The sequence below is a fragment of the Xiphophorus couchianus genome, chromosome 24 (assembly GCF_001444195.1).
Source record: "Xiphophorus couchianus chromosome 24, X_couchianus-1.0, whole genome shotgun sequence".
Classification (NCBI taxonomy): domain Eukaryota; kingdom Metazoa; phylum Chordata; class Actinopteri; order Cyprinodontiformes; family Poeciliidae; genus Xiphophorus; species Xiphophorus couchianus.
In genome coordinates this window covers 5,849,923-5,864,143 of record NC_040251.1, presented here as the reverse complement: position 1 = coordinate 5,864,143, position 14,221 = coordinate 5,849,923, and the positions used below count along the sequence as shown (strand labels likewise).

Here is a 14,221-nt window from a genome sequence, read left to right as displayed (position 1 = left end):
GTCTGTGAGGACAGGTGTGTGTGAACAGAACAGGTGTGTGTGTCTGTGAGGACAGGTGTGTGTGACTAGAACAAGTGTGTGTGTGTGAGGACAGGTGTGTGTGAATAGAACAAGTGTGTGTGTGTGAGGACAGGTGTGTGTGAATAGAACAAGTGTGTGTGTGTGAGGACAGGTGTGTGTGAACAGAACAGGTGTGTGTGTGTGAGGACAGGTGTGTGTGAACAGAACAAGTGTGTGTGTGAGGACAGGTGTGTGTGAATAGAACAAGTGTGTGTGTGTGAGGACAGGTGTGTGTGAACAGAACAGGTGTGTGTGTGTGAGGACAGGTGTGTGTGAACAGAACAAGTGTGTGTGTGAGGACAGGTGTGTGTGAATAGAACAAGTGTGTGTGTGTGAGGACAGGTGTGTGTGAACAGAACAGGTGTGTGTGTGTGAGGACAGGTGTGTGTGAACAGAACAGGTGTGTGTGTGTGAGGACAGGTGTGTGTGAACAGAACAGGTGTGTGTGTGAGGACAGGTGTGTGTGAATAGAACAAGTGTGTGTGTGTGAGGACAGGTGTGTGTGAACAGAACAGGTGTGTGTGTGTGAGGACAGGTGTGTGTGAACAGAACAGGTGTGTGTGTGTGAGGACAGGTGTGTGTGAACAGAACAGGTGTGTGTGTGTGAGGACAGGTGTGTGTGAACAGAACAGGTGTGTGTGTGTGAGGACAGGTGTGTGTGAACAGAACAGGTGTGTGTGTGTGAGGACAGGTGTGTGTGAACAGAACAGGTGTGTGTGTGTGAGGACAGGTGTGTGTGAACAGAACAGGTGTGTGTGTGTGAGGACAGGTGTGTGTGAACAGAACAGGTGTGTGTGTGTGAATAGAACAAGTGTGTGTGTGTGAGGACAGGTGTGTGTGAACAGAACAGGTGTGTGTGTGTGTGTGAGGACAGGTGTGTGTGAACACTGATTCTTCTCAATAAAACTTATGTTCTGCATTAAAAAGCATCATTTCAGTAACAAAAGTTTGTATAAAATCAGATGACATCAGATCCGTAGAAAACGAGACCAAACAGTCAATCGATGATGAAATCAATCACCGCTGTGACATCATCGTCTGATTGTCGTTCTGACCGTTTTTGGGTTCTTTTGTTCTGAAGCTCTGAAACATGAAACCCGAAGCTCCTCTTATTGCTTCAGACTAAACCTGCTTCCTGATTATGACCTGAAGTTGACCCGGGCCCAGAACTCAGGTCCTGATCCGGGCCCAGATCCGGGTCCAGATGAAGATGGAGGTCCAGATCCGGGACAGGGTTTCCTCCAGGTTCTGGTGACATTCCTAACTTGTTGGAGATCTGGATTGTCTCTTTGCAGGACCAGAACTTTCTCCTGGACCCGGTTTCCCTGAAGAAGTTCTGGATCTTGGTTCTCTGAGCCGGCCAGAACCGGGCCGGTCCGGTCCTGTTGCAGGTCCAGTCTTGCTGGTTTGAGGATGAAACTCGGTGCTGGATTCATAGTGCAGGGATTCTGAGTCCAAACTGCAAAGTTACCTGATGCTTCCCGTCTGGACTCACCTGAGGCTTTAACAGGTAGACGCCTGAGCTGATCAGGGCTGGTGATGTCAGCTGGTGATGTCAGAGAGCAGGTGAAGCTCTGTCTTTAGGGGGTGCAGATTGTCTGAGCAGAGTCTGAGGACCAGGAACCCAGAACTTGGACGGTTGGCGCTCCACAGTCCAGCTGTGGCGATACGAGAACCTTGAGAAGTGAGGGACTCAGGGTTCCTTCTTTACCCAAACCAGTGACTCCAGTTGGACGCTGTTCTCTCCAACAGCGGTAAACCATTGGTCCTCCGCTAGGTTCAGGCAGGTTCTGGTTCTGGTTCAGGTTTGTGGCTCTTCCAGAGACCAGTGAACACTCTGATGAGTAGATGGTCATCCTTAGCCGACCCTCTCAGGTCAGATGAAGGTCTTGGGGAGGCGTACCTGTCTTTAAGGTGCATGGGGCGTCTGGGTGTTCGGGTAGTCTCTGAACTGGGTCAGCTGGTTCATCATCACCCAATCACAGGAGGCCCAGAGAACCGGGCCGGGGTCCGTCCAAGTCTGTTCCTCTGATTGGCTGGTGATCAGACCAGAGTCCCAGGAGACGGCTGGTCCACCGCCAAGTCTCTGAGGGGAACTTCCTGTTTCTGGGACGGACAGGAGTCCTGGTAGAGCGAGCCGTCCACAGACCTGGCAGAGAGGGAGAGACGGCCTCTGGTTTCATCTTCAGCTCACATTGATGTGAAGAAAACTAAAAAAAAAAGTCTTTTGGCCCGGAAAGCAAGGCATTGTGGGGGATGTAGTTGCTGGCGGACCCCTACCTCCCGTGCAGCGGATGTCCGTGGAACGTGGCGGAGTGCGGCAGCGTCTGCTTGTGATGCGGCGCGGCGTAGTGATGACTCTGATAGGTCGACTGCTGGAGGACTCCGTGGGCCGTGCGTCTTTGCTGCAGGGCGCCAACCCCTCCGGTCTGACCTTTGACCCCACCACTCGGCTTAGTGTTGGCAGCTGACGAGACCTTTCCACCGGCCTGGTTCTGGTGGGTGGATCCTAAGGTGTTCCTCAGGTACCAGTCCCTCAGACCTGTGAAGAACAACTCAGACAAAGTCATACCTGAGAGCAGGTAGAGGGTTCCTGACCTTGTTTTATCCACCAGGTGGCACCAGTCGGGGTTTCTGTGCTGCTCCCTTACCCTCCAGGGCCAGGGCCTTGTGGAGGCTTCGGGTGGCCTCCTCCAGCTGCGAGTCCTGCTGGGGGGGCAGCTGCGGTGGGCGGGGGGGCAGGAGGTGGGGGTGGGGGTCTGGCTGGATGGCGGGCGGAACCTGTTTGGTGATGTCACCGTGGTTCTGTTGCACTGGCAGGAACGGGCCGCAGGACTTGGTGCGGGTGACGGTGACTCTGCGCTGGTCGCCGTGGTGACCGCGGTAGACGGGCGGGGCTCCCGTGGGCTGCTGGGCGGAGCCGGCGCTGTGGAGCGGCCTGCTGGGCTGCGACTGCTGGCGCTGCAGCTGCCGCTGCTTCTCCCAGACGTAGTCCAGCAGAACCTCGCTGTAGCCCCCCCCTCGGACGCGGACCCCCCCCTCTGGGGCCGCGGGGTGGTTTCTGCCGCGTCGCTCCGTCAGCGACTCAGAGCTCCAGAATGACCCGGCCGCGTTCGTTCCCCTGGAAACGGTGGCTCCGTTGGGCCGCAGCGGCCCCTGCTGGGCCCCGCCCTCGTCTTCGTCCTCCGGGGGGGTGCTGTGGGTCAGGAGGCTGTCGGAGCCGTTGCTCTGGCGCGACGCCCGACAGCCCGCCTCCCGCCCCGCGTCGGAGGAGGAGGAGGAGTCCTGGGAGCGAGGAGGAAGAGGGGAAGGCTGCGAGGGGGGCAGAGGAGGGGGCTTGGTGTTCTCACGGTGTTCAGTCCTGAAAGGTCAGAGGTCAGGTGGTGAGAAACTCTTCTGAGGCAGGTACCAAACATAAAACTTACTGGGCAAACTATCTATATGCTATTTATCTACAACTACTACTCAGTGGTGGTTGTTATTGTGTCTTGTCTCTATGCTGTAACTGCGAAGTAATTTCCCTGCTGGGATGAATAAAGTACTTCTATTCTATTCTATCTATTCTATCTATTCTATTCTATTCTATCTATTCTATTCTATTCTATCTATTCTATTCTATTCTATACTATATGGGTTAAACCATAGGTGTCAAACTCTGGCCCTCGGGCCAAATTTGGCCCGCAGTGTAATTATATTTGGCCCGCGAGGAAATTTCAAATTAATATTAGAGCCGGCCCGCCGGTATTACGGTGGCAACGCTGTGACGCCGCACTCACCGCTTATACTACAAATCCCATAATGCTCTGCTGTTTTTTGGCGCGTCAATCAGGACAGAGGCAGACACGCCTCCTCCTCTGTGTCAGTAGCACTTATGGTAGCGGACATGGATGTATTAGGAAGGTGGTGATCCGTCTTCTTGCGCACTCCTTGGGTGAAAGCCCCGGCGCACCCCGCATCCCCGGGCCTCTCCCCCAAACCACACTGTGACCTCAAACTACAGCCGTCACTGTGTTACCCTACCAAAAAATGGCAAAAAGAAAGACAGAAAATAGAACTTTTCTGGACAGGTGGGAGACAGAATATCTGTTTACATATGTATGTGAGCAACTTTTCTCCTCAGTGAAGATGATGAAAACGTCTCACAGGAGACGTCTGACTGACGAACACCTTTGTTCGATAATGAAGGTTTCCTCAGCTCAAACTCTGAGCCCCAACATTGATGAACTGGCATCCAAGAAAAGATGCCAGGTATCTGGCTTGGCTGCATCAGAGTAGATCAGTGTGTCGCAAAATGAGCAATAAATACGTTTTCTATGCACCTTTTCTTGTTACTCCAAGGCCTGAATGGTTTATTCATAGTTTATTTAATGATTTATTCATAGTTGTTATGTTATTTTCAAATTTATTAGTCTGTGTACGAAGCTAATTTTGACATTTACCTCAGAAAGGAGGCTTTCAATTTTTATTTAAATTTTATTTAATATTCCATTTATATGTTTTATTATTATTATTAGCAACTCAATTTTGCACACCTGCACTTTTAAGTTATATAAGCCTTGCTTGTTCAATATTTATTTATAAAATGTTCAACCTTGGCCCGTGGCTTTGTTCAATTTAAAATTTTGGCCCACTGTGGATTTGAGGTTGACACCCCTGGGTTAAACTGTTTAAACTGGTTTTTCCAGCCAGGAACACCCGAGCGGATCCGGAGGTCTGGCGTACCTGCTGAGCACTGACGACTTCTTGGGTTTGTTCTGGTTGAAAACCTCCACAGGAGATCCAGCAGAAACCAGCAGGGAGCGACACTGAGACCCACCGTTGTCTGTCAACACAGAGACGATCCACATCAGCACTGAATCCTGCCAGGACTTTACCGCCTGCTGAGATTTAGGCCACGCCACTTTGGTTCTGAGATCCCAGCTGCTGGTTCTGGAAGCTGTTTGGGTCCGTCCCTATAGTGAGGATGATGAGATGGTGGAACCAGCAACTAGTAGGTAGAACGTCAGAACGTGAGCTCATCCTGCTGGTCCCCATGACGCATCGCGAAGGTCTTGGAGGGACCGGAGCTGACACAACGTGGACCACCGGACCATGAGGCGACACTTTCATCGGAGTTTGGTAGATGACTAACTGGTTGAACTGGTTCTTGGAGGACCAGCATCCAGTGCATCTACTCTCACCTGTCAGGCAGTTCCTAAATTACCCTCAGGAGGGCGCCACTAGTGACATCAGCTGATGCAATCTGGTCTGATTTCATCCTGATGTTTACAGAACATCAGACGCTGTCAGGACGTTTTGTTCTCTCAAAACCAGAAACCCTGTGTGTGTGTGTGTGTGTGTGTGTGTGTGTGTGTGTTACCGTTGTCGTTTCCTGCTGAGTCTGACGTGGAGCTGCTCTCTGATCTCACTGTATCATCTGGAAAAACACAGAAACTGTGGTTAAGGCAGGAAGAGGCCTTCCTTCCAGAAACAATGGTGTGTGTGTGTGTTTGTGTGTGTGTGTGTGTTTCTATAAAACCTACTCACAAATATTGTGAGGACATTTTGCCCACACAATGTACAAACATATTTGTTGGAGGTTACAGTGTGGAAATAAAGAGACACATCACATGTTATTGTTTACATCCAGGCAGCTTGTAGCCCTGCGACAGGAAGCTGGGGGCGGGACCTGCTGTGTGACATCACACCGCAACAGGTCCATAGAGGTCCCCATGAAGATACAGAACCATAACATGTGTGTGTTACCTCTGTTTATGTGTTACCTCTGTGTGTGTGTTATACCTGTGTGGCAACCCCGGTGCACTGTCCTCTTGCCGTGGTGTGTGTGTGTGTGAGTGTGTGTGCCGTTCTCAGAGTCGCTGTGTTTCCTCAGCGCGGCGCTGAACAGCGTCTTTCTGGGTTTGGGCCGCTGGCCGTCTTCTTCCTGCTTCACACAAACAGAACCGGGTCAGCCGACCAGTAGGGGACGCTGCTTCATCAGAACCAGACTACACTTCCAAACAGAACCCAGGTTCCACTTTAAACCAGCTGGTTCTACACTGGATCCACCGTTGGGTTCTGCTGGTTCTGGACCAGAACAACAGAGCCTTAGCCTTCAGATGCATCAGAACCTGTCACTGCAGAACAAAACGGTTCTGTCCTGCGGTTGGTTGGAGGTTCCGTTTTCGGCTGTTTCTGTCTGAACCCAATGAGAAACCCGGCTCACCTCCGCTCGACACTTCCTGTTCCCCTGGTGGGTCGGCGCCGCTCGTCTGCGGACACAGGGCGGCTTCTCGCCCGCCTCCAGGGGGAAGTCGCTGGGCACTGCACCTGTCAGCTCCTAACCAATCAGAGCGCAGCACACATCTCAGAGCACAGCGGCCGGACCAATCAGGCTTCGCCTCCGGCTGTGACATCACTCACCGCCTCCTGGAGGCAGATCCGCCTCAGCTCGGCCAATCGTGCGCTCAGTAGAACCTGCAGGCTCCGCCTCCTCTCCTGCAGCTCCGCCATTCGCTCTTTTTGCTTCCTGCTTGGACAGGTGAGGGGCTCTGCACACAGGACACAGGTGAGGCAGGAAGCAGAAAGCAGGGGTGACGGACAGATTTTCCCAACTGGTCTCTCTTACCAGGTGCTAAAATGAGTTGACCTTTGACCTCCATGGCATGCACTTCCCATGTGACTCCGCCCCCTCGTCGCTCCGGTCCTGTCCACGGAGCCCGGCTCACCTGTGGAGCGCCACCAGGTGTTCCTCACCTGCTGAGCCACTTCATAGACCCTCCAGTGTTTCTCACCTGCAGCCATCCAACAGGCCAGACACTCAGGCAGCTGCAGCTCCCATGGCGGCCTGCAGGGGGTGCTCAACCTGAGAGCAAAACCACAGAAGAAGATGAAACATCAGGAATTATGACAGCTTTAGGGCAGAAAATCTGATTTTTCACACTGAGGTCTAATATGAACACACAAAGAAAACTTCTTCCAGATCAGAACCAGAACCAGAACCAGAGAGGGTCCAGCCTGTCGGGACCCGGTTCTGCTGCTGCAGTGCCTCCTGCTGGGCAGACAGGTTCAAATCCGGATTAACGGCATTGAATCAAAACAAGTAAAACTCCAACATGAAGAGCAGATTCTGCTGCTGATCCCATCTGAAGCGGTCCGATGACCCGGCGGGCCGGTTCTGCTGCCGCTACGCCAGCCGCCTGGGAACAGGAAGCTGGCAGCAGGAAACAGGAAGAAGGAAACGAGCAGCAAAGCGACAGGAAGAGAGAGAGCGAGAGAGGAGGGAACAGGACTGGGAGTGACTGAACTGGTCAGAACCTGAACCGTCATCTGGCCCAAACGCTCCACAGCATGTCCAGCCTGGATGGTTCAGGATTAACAGAACCAACAAAAACCTTTCTGTTTCCCCCTCTGTTCCAGCACCGAGCTCGGTCCATTTGAGTCGGGTTCTGTCACTGAGATCATGGAATAAACTGTTTTATTGTTGTTGTTTTTCTTTTTTTGTTAGCTGCACCCTGGGGGCAGGCCCGGCGGCATTAGGGGGCATTAGGGGGCATTAGGGGACAAACATGACGGACTCTGCTGCCCCCTGCTGGCTGTAAAATAGAAATGTTCCGACTGAAGCTGCTTGGCTCTGACCAGAACCAAAAGGCCCGGAACCGTGGGCCGGGCCTTTTGGTTCATACGTCACAGGCTGAGCTGAATGAGATATTTGTTTCCCAGAAAATTCTTGGTGACTTTTCCTTCACCTAATTTTATTAGGAAAATATCTTTTACATAAATCTAAATTCTCAAATCAGAAACCTGGCTTTTCAGGCTTTACATAGAAATTCAGACAATATATCAGAACTCTCCAGTTAAAAAACAATATAGAAAAGCCATTGAGACAAAGGATTTGTGCATTTAACATTTTTCTAACTTAACTTTTTCTTTTGCTTCCCGACTGTCCTCAAATGGAATAGCATTAGTTTTGGTTTGATTTGGCATAAACAAAATAAAGAAACTTGTGAAATGTGTTATTAAAACAACTAACTCAAACAGCTTTTCTAAAAAACACAAATATAATTCTCCTAAATTGTGAATTGCAAATAAAACTTTGACACATTTCAAAAGTCTTTTGTCTTCATGTCAGTCCAGGCAGGCAGCAGGGGGCGGGCTCTTCCGCATTTACCATGACCGTTACCATGGTTGCCATGGTAACGGTCACTTTGTAATGACATAACATTCAAACAAAATTTAGAAAAAACTGTTCTGATAAAAATACAACGTTTGAGATGTGTCATTGCAACTGGAACCAGAACCATCAGGAACCAGAAGAGCTTCAGACTAAACAACCAGATCCCGGCTGTCTGGACCTGCTGCTTCTGAATAGAACCCATCAGACAGAACCAGAATTATTATGAGAATATTATTATTCTCATAATAATCATTGTTTCTCATCAGTCCAGAGACCCGTCTAGGCCCAGTCCAAACCCAGCAGAACCTCAGAAACTCCGCCCACTGACCCAGAGCCTGGTTCTGAAACCGGGTCACTGAAGGTCTGAAGGAACCTCAGAGGAAACACCAACCTCACACACACACACACATACCCACACACACACACACTCAGCTCAGAGGGGTGAAAGGTTATTGGCTGGCTGGCTGCAGCTCTCAGCCAATCAGAGCTCAGGACTGGCTGCTGGGACTCCGTTCTGTTGCTGAGCAGAGAATCATCCTGACCTACATCCATCACACACAGCGCTGCTGCGCCAGGCTCAGAGGCACTGCGGCAGCCTCAGCAGGGCTCTGAGGACCGGACTCACTGAGCCGCTGCCGCGAGGCGTTCACTGACCTCCGGGAAAAACAGACGGCTACACACAAACACGCAGAACCTCAATCTGCAGCAGCAACGTTCCAACTGCAGAACCCGGCTCAGCAGAACGCAGCAGAACTGGCAGCCATGACAGGAAAACCCAGTCCTTCTGCACAGAACCAGAGCAACATGTGAGGGACGGGCGGTTCTGTTTGGGTCTGGGAACCAGAAACCCGCCCAGAACTCTGCACCCAAGCCACAGAACACTGAAGCACGGTGGTGACGGTATCATGCTATGGGATTACTGTAAAACTAAAGATCAGTACAAAAAAATTAACCTGGAAACATTTTTCAGATTTTAGAGCAGATGTTCATCATCTACCAGTTTGATGTTGACGGTATATTTCATGTTTTATGTTAGTCTTTAGGTATTATAGAAATGTTTAGATCTTGTTCTCTACTTTTGTTCCTGTTTGTTGTTTTAAATAAAGTTATAGGTTGTGAAAAATAGAGAGAGCATGAGCAGAGGAAATGAAACGCTGCATAAACAGACTTTAAAACAAGAGCATGAATATATTTCTCTAAAACTCCATATTTAAAACTGAAACACAGACGCTGAACTTTATTCAGACGTAAATTTCAGAATCTATCTGGAAAAATCTGCTCTGAAACTTTTCAATGCTAGCTATAGTGCTACAGCGCTAAGCTAATAGTTAGCATATTATTGTTCTACAGAAGGACGAACACGTCTGGTTCCAAGTAGACCCACAGAATCGGGTTTGGACCCGGACTCCACCAGAACCAGTGCAGTTCAGCAGAACTAGAACCTTCTTCAGAGTCAATCCTGGCAGAGGATTGTGGACTTCCTCAGTTCTGTCTCTGACCAGAACATGGATTAAAACCTGATCCTGAAAACCCGTTTGGACCTCCAGCTGGAACTTCAGAACAGAACTTCTCCTTAGAGTCAGAATCAGAGGTTCTGGTCTCGGTTCCTCCATTTGGTACTTAGTAAGGTCGAACAGGTAACGACCCAAACTGGATCGGTACCAAGCGGTGAGCGGAATGTTTCATGGCTGCTTCGAGAACCGAATATTGAAAGTTACTTTCTTCAATCTGCAGGAAGGAAACAAGGTTCTATGAACCGAAATCTAGTTCTATGACTGCAGTCTGGGTTCTGGTGGCCCGGACTCCACCAGAACCGGGCCAAACTGGGATCAGACCCAGTTTGGCCCAGCATGTGCGCCAACAGCAGGTTTCGGCTTTCTTCTTTGTGTTTTTGGGGTTATGCACCAACACCGACAGATCCAAAGTAAAGAGGGGAACATTTACTGATAACACATTGAAATACTAAGCTGAAGTGAAAACTAACCTCTGGTACCAACTGGGCTTTGTTCCGTTTCTGTTAGAGGAAAGGATGGACCCGGAACCCTGGAACTCCTTCACTGGGTGCGATCCTTAACCATCAGCAGGCGGATGGAAGAGGCAACGTGGGGGGAGCTTCCATCCTAAACAGAGATCAGAATCAGCCAATAAACTGCCACCGTGAGAGCGGCAGCCGGTCCTGGTACTTTCTGGAACCTTCGAGGTCCAACTCGAATGGCCTCTGGAGATAGAAGATGTCTGTGGAGCCAGGCTCAGAACCTCTGGGTCCCGATTCATCATGCTGCCATAGGCCAATAGGACAGCAGCCTGAGGCAGCCTCCTCTACCATCAAACCCAGTTTGGATGAACCAATCCACTCACTGGTTCTGGTACCTCAACCCAAAGGCTGCTGGTCTCCACAGCCATGAGGAAGTAAAGCCAGGACTCTGCTCCATCCCAACCACAACGGTTTACACAACCTGAACACCTGAATATCTTCCAATCTGCTGATGGGACAGCGCTGTTCTGTTTCCCTGCCCAACCGACCCGTACCTCACCATGCATGGTCCCCTGTTAGTGTAGGTCCAAAGCTCAAGGTACAGTCCGGTTAGGGTGGAGCTACTGGCGTCACACAACACCGACTACTGAGGATGGAGAAACATTACCAGACGTGGTAGTGCGTCAAGTTTGTCGTGGTGCTAGCATGATGCAACCCTACATGTTTGGGTTTGTGTGCCCAGTCAGAGTTCCACCCGATGGTGGAAACGTTCTCCTGAATACGCTGGACCATAAAAACGCTGAACCGTACCACTCAGTGGGAACGTCGGCAAGATGTGGCTATCCAAACGGAACAGTACCAGCAGTAACCTCTGGGGGCACTGGGGGCAGAATGGTACAGCAAAGCCCAGCAAACAGAACAGAGAAGAAGAAAAGAGCAGAAATGCCAGAACTTGTTCTCCGAACTGGTCCGGACTCTGGAGGACAGACGAGGTTTCGTTCTTCTAGTTTTTCTGCTAATGAAAGGAAAGAGATGAAGCCAGGTTCTTGTTATCATGGTGACGGTCAGACACAACAACAAGACCATAATTATATTAATCTTCTAACCTGCGGGTTACCCTGTTAGGCCGTCCATGATGGCTGACCCACCGGGACCAGAACCCGTTTCTACGCCCTGGACCATGTGACCCCAGGCTGCTCTCTGATTGGCTCTCGCTGGCTCTGGGTAAAGTTTGTGTGCTTTTACGTCACTCAGCTGATTCCACATGTCAACACAAAGACAAGTTGGTGTCACGTGAGTCACGCACGCGCATGCCTCTCTGAGCAGCAGAGCCAATCAGTGAGCTGTAATCCCAGGCTCACCTGCCGGTTCTGTTCCGTTCCCGCAGCTGGATCTGGATCAGCCGCCGAACCGGAAGCTGCCTGCTTCCTGTTAGACTCAGAGAACCGAACCTCCAACCCCCTCACCCCCTGTGTAGCTTGACCCGGGTCCTTCCCTCAGCTCGGTTCGGTTTGGTTCGGACTCTGAGCCGAACATCACCATAACAACCACCCTGGCTCGCGCTGCTCGGCTCCCGCGCGCAGAGCTTTAGCGGGAGTTCCGGTCCAGCTTACCTGGGTCACCTGCAGCGGCGGCGTCACGTGGTCCGCGACCCGGTCCGGAGAGCAGAACCGGTCCAGAGAACCTGAGAGTTCTGATCGATCAGCTGGGATCCAAGCTCTGATCGCTCTTCATCGTCCTCCTCTTCATCATCCGCAGCATCAGCAGCACGAGGCGCGCTCCCGCCGCGGACACGCACACGCCTCGCCCATGCGCGCACATGTGCGCCAGCAAGCTGCAGGTTCTGCTTTCTTCTTCGTGTGTTTGGGTTTATGCTCGCCAACACCGACCAGAACATCCCAGCGGAGGCTGGTCAGAGGTTCGGAACCGACACAGAAATAACCGATGGAAACATAAATAATCTATAAAATAATCTTGACCCAAACAGAACCTCAGGAGAAACGAACTTCTGGAGACTTTCTCTGATTTCATGGCGCCGTTTGTAAAATTCAGAATTAGTTTATTAATCTTTATTAATTAATTTATTAATGAAATGTTGCTGTAAATCATTTCTTTACGTTCTTCAGTTGTTGAAGATGGCAGGAAGGATCTCCTGTAGCAGTCTGTGTTACAGCGACTCTGAAGAAGACTCTGACTGAAGACGCTCAGGGTTGGACAGAATCCTTCTTTGCTTCATCATCACCAGAGGATCCACAGTCAGAACCAGAACAGAACCAGACTTCTTATTCAGGCTGTTGAGCCTCTTAGCTCCTGGTTCTGGTTCTGGTGGTTCTAATGGTTCTGATGGTTCCGGTGGTTCTGACAGCAGGTCCAAACCCTGAAGGATTTTCTCTTCCTCCATCTCTGTGGTCCAGACGAACATCCAGGTTTTTATCTTCCTCCACTTCTTCTCCCATGATGGAAACAGGGTTTGACCTTTGACCCTGTTCCTCCTGAAACCAACAATCATCTCCTTTGTTTTGTTCACATTTCAGATGATTTGACTGTTCCCTTCGTGACCCGAAGCGGTCCACCAGCTCTCTGTACTCGGCCTCTTGTCCGTCTCTGACAAACCATCAACTGCAGAGTAATCTGAGTATTTCTGTAGATGGCAGATGTCAGTCTTGCGCTGAACGTCTGAAGTATAGAGAGAGAAAAGGAGCGGAGCCCTGTGGTGCTCCTGTGTTACCTACCACCTGGTTGGATGATCAGTCCTCCGGTCTCTACCTGCAGTCTGTCGTCAGGTGGTCAGGTCATCAGGTCATCAGGTCATCAGGTTGTCAGGTTCCGGCTCCACCTGAGTCTCCTGAAGTTCCTCACAGAGCAGATCAGGCTGAATCCTGTTAAATGGGTTCATGAAGCAGGTTAAGATGGCGTCTCCGTCTCCATGGCGATACGCAAACTGCAGGGGGTCCTGATATGAGCTTGTTCAGGTGGGCCAACAGGAGTCTCTCCAGGACCTCCATGATGTGGGTTGTCATGGCAACAGGTCTACAGTCGTTGATGAGTTTTCTCTGGTACCAGAACCAGGCAGGATGTCGTCCACAGCAACAGAACCTTCTGTTGTGTCGGGCTGAGGTTGAAGAGATGCTGCAGAATCCCACAGAACCGCTCTGCAGCCTCAGGCCTTCAGGACCAACACCATCTGGACCTGGTTCTGGTTCCGTCTCTCCAGCTGTCTCTTCAGGTCCAGAACCAGATCAGGAGGCAAACGGAGCAGCAGCTCCTGATCTGGTCGGAGTCAAACTAGTGGAAGCAGAAGATCCACGACTGAGGAGGAAGTTAGGAGATCAAAGGTTTGGCAGGAAGCTGAGGGTCAGAGGAAGGTGGGATGATGATGATCCTGAACCTGTCCGAATGTCTTCGGCTCTTTTGCTCCTTCCAGGCTTCCATCCACCTGATCCTCCTTTTGCTCGCAGCCTGAGATCTTCCTCCTTCCTGATTCTCTGATTTGGTTCCTCTGCAGTTTGTCCTCCAGGTTCTTCCTGTTCTTCTGTCTCTAATCTGGACTGTTGCTGCTTCTGTTCCCCGTCCCGTTCCCTAAAGGCTCTTTGGTTCCTTCAGGTCCCTGCTGATCCAGGGTTGGTCATTCAGGAAGCTTCTCTCTGCTGCCGTCCACACAGAGCTTCATGTCCATCATGGCCTCATCTTCGTGAGGCTGGCAGAGAGCGATCCAATCAGTTGCTTCAAAACAAGCCTGGAGGGCCTCTTCTGCTTCCTGTCACCGTTTCCTAACAGCCATCTTTTTACCAGGCAGCCTCTTCACAAATTAGTCAAAAATTACAACCCCTCCTCCCCCCCAAAAAACATGGAGGTAAAATTTTCAGTAATTAAATTAAATAAATAGCTAATATGCAAATTCACTTCCTGATAAGTGGAAGTAGATTTTCAAAATCAAAGCTGGGTCTTAGGCTGAATCTTTCCATGCTGGTGCATCATTGTTGCTGTAGGTCAGAGCTGCTCCAGTCCAGTCCTCCAACAGATGGGGATCA

The 14,221-nt window shown here is 50.7% G+C and overlaps 1 protein-coding gene across 5 annotated transcripts; it reads right to left on the bottom strand.

Annotated features, from left to right (window-relative positions):
- Positions 1-833: 833 nt before the first annotated feature.
- ccdc120a (coiled-coil domain containing 120a) lies at positions 834-11,732 on the bottom strand. Of its 5 annotated transcripts, none has more exons than XM_028009982.1 (13): positions 11,552-11,732; positions 10,911-11,444; positions 10,745-10,836; positions 10,200-10,335; positions 6,668-6,904; positions 6,463-6,590; positions 6,266-6,379; positions 5,842-5,986; positions 5,420-5,476; positions 4,783-4,882; positions 2,712-3,421; positions 2,341-2,602; positions 834-2,209 (listed from the first exon to the last, which is right to left on the bottom strand). In XM_028009982.1, the coding sequence occupies exons 5-13, from the start codon at positions 6,699-6,701 to the stop codon at positions 2,104-2,106; spliced, it is 1,656 nt and encodes a 551-aa protein (XP_027865783.1). In that variant the 5' UTR covers positions 6,702-6,904; positions 10,200-10,335; positions 10,745-10,836; positions 10,911-11,444; positions 11,552-11,732; the 3' UTR covers positions 834-2,103. The 5 variants fall into 5 exon arrangements, with proteins under 5 accessions (XP_027865783.1, XP_027865784.1, XP_027865782.1 ...); XM_028009983.1 differs by having other exon boundaries at positions 10,745-10,833; XM_028009981.1 differs by having other exon boundaries at positions 10,200-10,833.
- Positions 11,733-14,221: the final 2,489 nt, after the last annotated feature.